Source organism: Ipomoea nil, unplaced genomic scaffold (genome assembly GCF_001879475.1).
Source record: "Ipomoea nil cultivar Tokyo-kokei standard unplaced genomic scaffold, Asagao_1.1 scaffold3314, whole genome shotgun sequence".
NCBI lineage: Eukaryota > Viridiplantae > Streptophyta > Magnoliopsida > Solanales > Convolvulaceae > Ipomoea > Ipomoea nil.
Window position 1 is genome coordinate 3995001 of NW_017619742.1, and position 10261 is coordinate 4005261.

Genomic DNA, 10261 nt, shown 5'->3' on the forward strand with positions numbered 1-10261 from the left:
TATATATGTACACATCACTATATATGCAACAATAAGATTGCAAATATTAATATGTCGTCCAAGTGTCTCTCTCGCTCTGGGAGGCAGAAGCTGGCCCAAAGGGAATCGTCACTTGTGAGAATCGAACCCAGGTTATCACAAAATTCTTCCCCACAAAGAGAGCTCATTTGCCACTTGAGCTACCCTGTCGGGTTAAATATTAATGAATGGAATTAGTCTCTGAAACGCTCTCGAAAACCGCGATGCCAGAGGCGACCCCTCAGTCGCCGACGGTTCAAGAATCCTCGGAACGAAGTTCAAATAAGCCAAAAAGGGAAAAATCGGAGTTGGGGGTATCATCTCCGACCCCATCAGGTAGTAGAATTCAAGAAACGACTCTGGATAGTGAGCAACAGACTCCGGGCTCGGCCCAGTGGAAAACGCCTGATGCAACGCCGAATCAAGCTTGGGGTCCTAAGGATTTCAACGTCTACGAGAATAAAGATGACGAGTCAGAGGAGGAAGATATGGAGGATGGCGATTTGGATCCATGCAACCTGGTAATACCGGTCACGGAGGAAGAAAAGGAGCAAATTCGCAGACCGTGGCGTAGGTCTTTGATTTGCAAGGTTCTTGGCCGGAAAGTGAGCTACTCATATCTACGCCAGAGGCTTCAGAAGATGTGGAAGCCGGAGTCAGTGTTTGAATTAATTGCGCTTGACAACGACTATTTCATTTCCAAGTTCGAATCGCTAAGGGATTACGAGTTCGCCAAATATGAAGGACTGTGGGTGATTCTTGACCACTATTTGATAGTGCAAGAATGGGAACCAAACTTTGATACATCGAGCAAAATAACCAAGAAACTTCTGGTGTGGGTAAGGTTTCCTACTCTTCCTATTGAGTATTTCGAAGAAAAGTTTGCGAGGAAGATAGCAAGAAGGGTGAGCCGTCCAGTTAGGGTGGACTTTACCACTAGTTTAATCTCCAAAGGAAAATTCGCCCGGGTATGTGTGGAAATCGATATCTCCAAGCCTTTGTTAGATAAATTCACCATTGAGGAGAAGGTTTGGTCGATCGAGTATGAGGGTATTCATATGGTCTGCTTTTTATGGGCATAGGCTAGCCCAATGAGAAAGGAAAGCTTCCCAAACTTAGCAACGATACGCTAATCACTCTCATCCCGAAAATCAACTCTCCAGAATCTGTTAAGCAATTCCGCCCCATCGGACTATGCAATGTATCCTATAAGTTGATAACAAAAACAATGACAACTAGGCTCAAGGATATTTCCAGGAAATTAATCAGCCCCCATCAATCAAGTTTCGTGCCTGGTCGACAGATAGTAAACAATATTCTAGTCTACCAGGAAATCCTCAACTCGATGAGGTGTAAAAAGGGAGCCTCAGGTTGGATGATAATGAAAATTGATTTGGAGAAAGCCTACGATAGGCTAAGGTGGAGTTTTATCGAAGATACTCTCAACGACATTGGACTTAGCATTAATTGGGTTAGGAATATCATGACCTGTGTGACCACCTCAAGGTTGGCAACTATTTGGAATGGCCATCAATCCGAGTGGTTTAAACCGGAACGGGGAATCAGACAAGGAGATCCCATCTCACCCCTCCTATTTGCTTTGTGCATAGAGAGACTAAGTCACTTGATATAGAGCTCTGTGGCATCAGGTAAGTGGAAAGGTTTTAAAATCAATAACCTTAATTCTAACATTTCTCACTTGTTTTTTGCAGACGATATGGTGTTAATAGGGGAAGCAACTGCTATCCAAGCTATAGAAATGAAGGCTTGTCTCTACAAGTTTTGCAGCAGCTCTGGCCAACGAGTTAACCTGCTGAAGTCCTCCCTTTTTTTCTCAAAGAATGTATCGACCTCGGTCCAACTTGAGATTGGAAGGATTGTTGGTATTCCGAAGGTGTCAAGTATGGGGAAGTACCTTGGAGTCCCTTCTATCCATGGGAGATTGAAGAACGATTCTTTTGCGGACATCATAGAGAAAGTTAGATCAAAGCTGGCAGGGTGGAGATCACGAACACTATCCCTTGCTGGCAGGTATGTACTTGCTAAATCCGTTCTGGCATCGATGCCTTATTACATGATGCAGTCAACTCTTCTGCCTGCTGGGGTTACATCGTCCAAAGAAAAGTTAATTCGAAGTTTCTTGTGGGGTGGCACTGATGGATCAAGAAGTTCCCATTTAGTCAACTAGGATATGGTAACAAGAGTGAAATCCAACGGGGGGCTGGGCATTCGCAGACTGGATCAAATGAATATTGCCTTTATGGCAAAACTCGGCTGGAGAATGGCGCAAAATGAGGATAGTTTTTGGGTACAGCTCTTTAGAGCCAAGTACACTTCATCCCACCCGTAGTTCTCAGAATGGACTGCCAAAACCAACATGTCTAATGCCTGGAGAGGCATCCTCAAAGCTACTCCGCTCCTCCATAAAGGAGTCAAGTCCTTCGTCAGAAATGGAAAAAATACACGTTTTTGGCTCGATAAATGGGTAGAGGATGATCCGTTACAGCAGGTTGCTTTGAGCCATATTCCAGATAGCGAAATTTTGAAGCCAGTTGGCTACTACTGGAACCCCCTTGAGGGCTGGGATTGGAGTAAATTCGACAAGCTTTTACCAGAGAACACTCTCTCTAAGATTGCAGCAATCATCATTTGTGATGATCCGAACCAGAGTGACTACATAGGTTGGGCGAACGAAGCTAGTTGGAAGTTCTTGGTCAGCTCAGCCTATGAGTTAGCAACAGAGTAGGCGACTCCACTACAAGCGGCAAAGTGGAATAATATTTGGAAATTAACGGTTCCCAACCGCATTTGTTTATTCTTGTGGCTAGTCAAGCATGAAAGGATAATGACGAATGCAAATAGAGTAAGGCGTGGCTTTGCAAGCTGTGATAAGTGCTGGTATTGCCACAATGCAATTGAGAACACTGATCATGTACTAAGAACATGCCCGTTGGCGCAAGAAATTTGGGAGCTTGTTTTCCCCATTCACCACAACGAAACAGCTCTTAGGTCCTTCCCAGACTGGCTGGATTTGGGTATTAAAGGTACGACCAGCAGATGTCCCTCTAGCAGTAGCACCTTATTTGCCCTAACATGTTGGTGGCTGTGGAAATGGCGCAATGAAGCTATCTTCAACAACGTTGCATTCACCGTATAGATTCTAAGGTAGCCTGGATCAAAGCTCAGCACGAGATTGTAACTACGGCATTCTCCAAAACCAGAGGCGCTAAGTACCAACAAGGTGTACTCCGTTGGGGACTCAAAAGGTGGGTGAAACCATTAGAAGCTCGTGTCAAGATCAACGTAGATAACATGAACAATTTTCAATTTCAACTCTTTTTTTACTTTGCCATTTTCCCCATAATAATAATTATAATAATAATAATTATTATTATTACTATTTTGTAGTGACTTTCTTAACTTTGGCATTACTTTAATGTGGTTCAAAATGGTACAATTTTAAGATCAATGATTTAATGGACAAAAGAACTTGGCGATATCAAGCAAAATAAATTATCATAAAATATATACCTAATAATTATTATGGTAATTAAGGAATTAATTGCACATATATTAGTATAATTGACTAATAATTATTATGATAATTAAGTTAATAATTACCTTAATAATAGTATAATTACAATTAAATTTGGTTCGTTGGATTTTTTTTTAATTATTATAATTAATTTTATGATAATCTCTCTCTTCACACACACACACACACACATATATATAAATAAATATATATATATATATATATATATATATATATATATATATATATATATATATATTTGAAGGTTTAAAAGTATAATTGCACAATATTAATATAATTACCTAATAATTATTATGGTAATTAAAAGATTAATTGCACAAATATTATTATACTTGATTAATAATAATTATGTTAATTAAGCTAATAATTACAAAGATATTAGTATAATTAAAATTAATCATGGGTTGTGGAATTTTTTTTATATAATAATTACAATTAATTCATTTATATATAGAGGATGAAGAAATAAAGTAGAGGCGATATGGTGAAAAGGAATGTATGACTTAAGTTATAGAAGTATAATTGCACATATATTAGTATAACTAATTAATGATTACTATGGTAATTAAGCTAAACATGGATCGTTGGATTTATTTTTATAATAATTACAATTAAATTGTTTATTCTTTTTTCTCCTATTTATTTTAGTAATAATTGCAGACAAACGAGTCATATATTATTTAATTAATTGCAGAAAAATGAGTCATTTATTATTCAATTAATTGAGTGATTTTTACACTAATCTTATAATCATATAAATCTAAATTTTCAAATATTAGAATTGTTTATAATTTCATCTTTAATTTTATAATCTAAATATATAATAAAAATTTTATCCGTGCATAGCATGGGTAATTGGGCAATTATTTGCTTGAATTCAAGTAAGGATAACATCAAAAAACATAATTGATCCAATCATTTCATCAATTGCACAATATAATATTTGTTATTATAATTTATATAATTGTATATCGATTCAAATATTCTTAAATATTATAAACAAATCAATTTCGTGCAACGCAAGGGTGAAAAATACTAGAATTTTGCGAATATTTGAATCGATATACAATTACTAAATTATAACAATAGATATTATATTGTGAAATCTATTTAATATTAAAAATATAACAATATTAAAATTCATATTCCTATTTTTCCGTCACTACTCAATATTGAATAATGATATCTAGTTTACTCAAATATATTTATTCGACTTTATTATTTACTTTTTATTATTTATAAATAAACTATTTTTTTTTTGTTATTTTTCCTTTTAAGAGTTGATGTTATCGGATTCAGATAAAAAACAGTTTGCTTTGGTGGAGTTTGAGAAGTTGTTATCTTTGTGGGGGAAGAGCCTGAAGGACTTTTCAGAAATGTCAATTCCAGACGAAACTAGCATAGGTTTGAGTGAAAACATGTTGATAGCTGAAGAGTTGACATATGACAAGGAATCGTTGAAGACAAAGCGTGAAACATTAATGGTAACACAATTGACCGATGAGCAAAAGAATGTTTACGACTCTGTTATGAATGATTTTGATTCCAATGGAGGTGGAATGTTCTTTGTGTATGGTTACGAAAAAACATGCAAGACGTTTGTGTGGAGAACGTTATCGTCAAAGATAAGGAGCCACGTGTAACGTTTATCCGTTATTATTATTATAACATTAGGATAAGTTATGATAATATTCGGTATTTGATATGTGGTGCAACACTAATAACCTAATAGCTAGACTACCATTATGATTAGGAGTCTGGTTAGAGTTTAGGAGACCTAAAGACATACAACCACAATGATGGCCAGTAGTTATATAAGGTCACTAGTCCTCTCACTGCTCACATTACATACCTCATACACCATCTAGAGAGAGCTGAGTAAAGTGAGACACAAAATACTCGTTATCTCTGCAGCAATCCGGATCGCTCAACCGTTTCAAGAACTATGGCTGGAGGTTAGTCGGTCTTGTTATCACATACTATATGATGCATGTGATATATTTAGTCTATTATTCTTTGGTTTGCAATTATATTGTCTGGGCTGCTGGAAATTTGATTTATTCCGCATTCAGAAACAAAAAGAAAAATTAAAATTGGATAATTATTTTTTGTTTGGCCTTTTCACTGCTTCGCCGGAAATTTCTTTCTTGTTTTTGGAATTTTGGTGCTGCTGTAGGTTAGACGAAGATGGTGAATGATGAATTAAAGTTTGGGCCAAGTCTGGACCAATTGGGCTAGACCTGGGCTCCTATAATTTTTTTTACTGGACTTGTTAATTATAGTTTTGGGTCAAATCTGAATTGATATTTGGACTACATCAATTCATTCAGTTTAACATCTCTATCATATTTGGACTTCTTCTAAATAAATTATCCAATTGAATTTATTTTTTATTAAGTCTATTGTTAAATTATTATTCAACTTTGAATAATTATTCAGTTTTAATTTTTCAGTTGAATTTTAATTTAATAATGTTTTTCAGTTTAAATTGTATTAAGTGTTACAATTTAATTGTGGAGTATTTTGTGAGTAATATGTATAATCTGAGCATGCTATTTATCTATTTATTGCAATAATTATTTGACTATTATAATTATGCCCGTAGAAAAGCATGTTCATTAAGAAAAATTTAGAGCCTTTTAGGTCTAAATTTATATGCTTTGCATGATTTAGTGCCTTCTAAGTGAATTAGTGCCTTTCAGGTTAGATTATGCATATTATTTCTCAATCTTCAGTTATTACTCCACTCGTGCTCTTATAAAGTTCAAAGCACATAAAGTACATAAACAATTCGTAGTTCACCCTATTCAAAGCCTTATCCATAGGTGAAACTACACTCTTTAGATCTCTCAAACGATTTTACTTCAAAACTGAGAACACATGAATTAGGGAAGTTCTTGGGGAGGAATACTAGTTCTATGGCCCTAGCTTAAAAGCCTTGTTGCTACTAGTCCCCTTGCGATGCTACTCTGTCTATGGAGTTGGTTTTTAACCGAGCTTCGCCTCGACCAACTTTCCTGGGAGTATACCTAAGGATTGTCTATCATATTTTGGTTTAATCTGTTTGTTTATTAGGTTTTCTTGCTAATGTGATTATGTTGTTTGGTCAATTAAAAAGTAGCCACAACATCTTTAATTTAACAAAATTACATATTAAGTTTTACTCACATAAAGTTAAAGCAAGAATATTGTAGTTACTTCTACGTGATATGGCAAAATTTAGCCCACAGGCAATTTTGTTATATTTGTAGGGTTAATTAGGATGAAATACCATACTATGATCATAATTTGCCCACAGGGATTATGTATCGGCATATAGCTTTGGTAGTTTTGTCATTAAGGGTGGAAAAACTATAATCACACCCATTCCGTTTCCACCATTCAGTTTTGGTAAATTCATTATGCGTAAAAATTTAGCCCACAGGCAATTTTTATGGCATCCGAATTTATTTTTTCGCATAATTTTACATTGGTAATTAATATTATGTACTTCAGTATCTCTCTCTAATTTTGTGCCTTGAAAATTCTAACCAAGCATTAATTATTATTCTTTACAGCAACTGATCCTGTCACCCAAACACGAACTATTAATGTTTCAATCCTTAATGAAGATAACCACAAAGAGTGGAAAGATGATATTCTCTTGCAATTAAGATTATTAGAGTTGGATTATGCTGTTCTCAATGAGGAACCCCCTGAGGTTAATGAAGAAAGCACCGGCGAAGCCATGCAGCTTCGCGAACAATGGGAGAAATCCAATGGATTATGTGTGCTCTTCATTAAGTCAAGAATTTCCAGAAAAATTCGTTTTTGCTTTGAGGACATTAGGAAAGTTAAGCCCTTGCTCAAAGCTATCGATGATAATTTCATTGTATCTAAGAAAATTTTGGCAATAACTCTAGTAATGAAGTTTAGAAATTTGCGTCTTTCCACTATCAAGGGAACACGGAAACACATCATGCAACTCATGGACATTGCGGCTCAATTAAAGAAGTTGGAAATCATTGTACCAGATGATTTTTTGGTGCGTTTTGCACTTGATACCCTCCCTCAGGAGTACAATCCTTTTATGATTTCCTACATCACACATAAAGTGGACTGGTCTATCAATGAGTTGATAACCAAGTGTGCAATGGAAGAACGAAGGCTTGTGCCTAAGCTTGGGTATGTTCCATCTTCTTTTGTTTGTTTCGAATCTAATATGTTAGAAGTTAATACTAATTCTTGGTGGGTTGACTCTGGTTCAACAATCCACATTGCAAACTCTTTGCAGGATTTGACAAAATTAAGACAGCTGTCAAGAACTGAGTGTAGCATCTTCTCTGGAAACAAGATTGCATCACCAGTAGAAGCTGTCGGAGTTTGCAATTTAGTTTTGGACAATGGCTTTATATTGACGTTAGAAAAGACATTTTATGTTCCCAGTTTTCCTAGGAACTTAGTTTTAGTATCTAGACTTGTACCCTTCGGATATTCTTTTGAATTTAATGCCAATGATTTCAAGTTATTTCATTATTCTACTTGTGTTGGTACTGGTACATTGTCTAATGGTCTTTTCCGTCTTAAATTAAAGAATGATTCAATTTACAATTCTTTACATGTTCAAAACGGCACCAAACGGTGCAGTATTAACGACAATTCCTCAATGTTGCGGCACCGGAGATTAGGTCATATCTCCCTTAAGCATATTAAAAGGTTGGTAAAGGATGGAGTACTTTCTACTCTAGACTATACTGACTTTGAGACTTGCATTGACTGCATTAAGGGTAAGCAGACAAGCAAGTCAGAGAAAGGTACTAATAGAAGAACAACGTTGTTGGAAATTATTCATACTGACATATGTTGTCCTGACATGACAATACCTGGTCAGAAATATTTTATCACCTTTATTGATGACTTCTCAAGTTTTTCCTATGTGCATTTACTTCATCATAAACATGAAGCATTGGATGCCTTTAAATCATTTAAAGCTGAAGTTGAAAACCAATGTAACAGGAAAATGCACATAGTTAGGTGTGATAGGGGTGGTGAATACTATGGTAGATATACTAAGAGTGGACAAGAACCTGGTCCATTTGTTAAGTTTCTTCAAGAGCATGGGATTGTTGCCCAATACGCCATGCCTGGTTCTCCGGACGAAAATGGTGTAGGTGAAAGAAGAAACCGGACCCTTCTAGATATGGTGCGGAGTATGCTTAGCAACTCTAAGCTTCCTAAGTCGTTGTGGGATGAAACACTTTAGACTGCAACGTATATATTAAACCATGTTCCAACCAAGGCTGTCCTTAAGACACCATTTGAGTTATTCAAAGGTTGGAAACCGAGTTTGCAACATATGCGTGTTTGGGGATGTCCGTCTGAGGTGAGGATATATAACCCACACGAGAAGAAACTTGACCCAAGGATGATTAGTGCTTTCTTTATTGGATATGCACAATCTTCTAAGGGTTATAGGTTCTATTGTCCATCTCATACTACTAGGATAGTGGAATCAAGGAATGCTAAATTTCTTGAAGATGACTTGATTAGTGGGAGTGATCGGTTTAAGGACTTAGTTCCTTCCTTCGATAATACTAACTCTCGACCTTTTACGTCATCTGGTGGGGTTGTACTTATCCGCAGTGCTCCTTTAGTTCTGCCTGCAGATATACCACCTACCATTGATATTCCACAAACTGTTGAGGATCAGCCTTTGGAAGAACCATTTTAGGACTTACAGCAACCGCTCGAACTAGATTTCGAACCAATGGTTGAACCAACTTAGGATATATAGCAAGATTCTGAGCCGATGTAGACTGAACCAATTCAAGAACTGCCACCAGTTCCTGAAGAGGTAGTTGGCCCGCATCCTGTACAAGGTGATGAGGGTCCAACCTTAAGACGGTCTACTCGGATAAGGCGATCAGCAGTTCCTAGTTATTATGTTTCGTATCTACAAGAATCTGACATAGGGGCCGAAAATGATCTTGAAACATTCTCTCAAGCCACAAATTGTGCCACTTATGGTTGGAAGCCATGAAAGATGAAATGAATTCCATGAAGGACAATGGAGTTTGGGATCTTGTTGAGTTGCCTAATGGGGCCAAGGCTATTGGCTGTAAATGGGTTTTAAGACTAAAAGAAACTCATTAGGCAACATTGAGAGATACAAGGCCCGGCTTGATGCCAAGGGATTTTCTCAAAAAGAAGGAATCGATTACAAGGAGACCTTTTCTCCTGTATCAAAGAAAGATTCACTTCGTATCATTCTGGCATTAGTTGCACATTTTAATCTTGTGTTGCAACAAATGGATGTGAAAACCACTTTCCTTAATGGTGATCTAGAATAGGAGGTTTATATGAAACAACCTGAAGGTTTCTCTTCTAGGGGTGGTGAGCATTTAGTATGTAAGCTTAAGAAATCCATATACGGTTTAAAACAAGCCTCCCGTCAATGGTATATCAAATTCGATGGGGTAATTTCTTCATTTGGTTTTGTTGAAAATCCCTCAGATAATTGTATATACCAAAAGGTGAGTGGGAGTTAAATTTGCTTTCTTGTTTTATATGTGGATGACATCTTACTTGCCACCAATGATAAGGGGATGCTTCGTGATGTGAAACAATTTCTTTCTAAGAACTTTGATATAAAGGATATGGGTGATGCCTCTTATGTTATTGGCATTAAAATTCAGAGAGATAGGTCCC

General features: G+C 36.5%; 1 protein-coding gene across 1 annotated transcript; it reads left to right on the top strand.

Annotated features, from left to right (window-relative positions):
• The first annotated feature begins 5519 nt into the window (after nt 1-5519).
• On the top strand, nt 5520-7854 carry LOC109169429. The gene is made up of 3 exons (XM_019318310.1): nt 5520-5529; nt 7132-7738; nt 7848-7854. Exons 1-3 carry the CDS (start codon nt 5520-5522, stop codon nt 7852-7854), a joined length of 624 nt encoding a protein of 207 aa, XP_019173855.1.
• The last annotated feature ends 2407 nt before the right edge of the window (nt 7855-10261 follow it).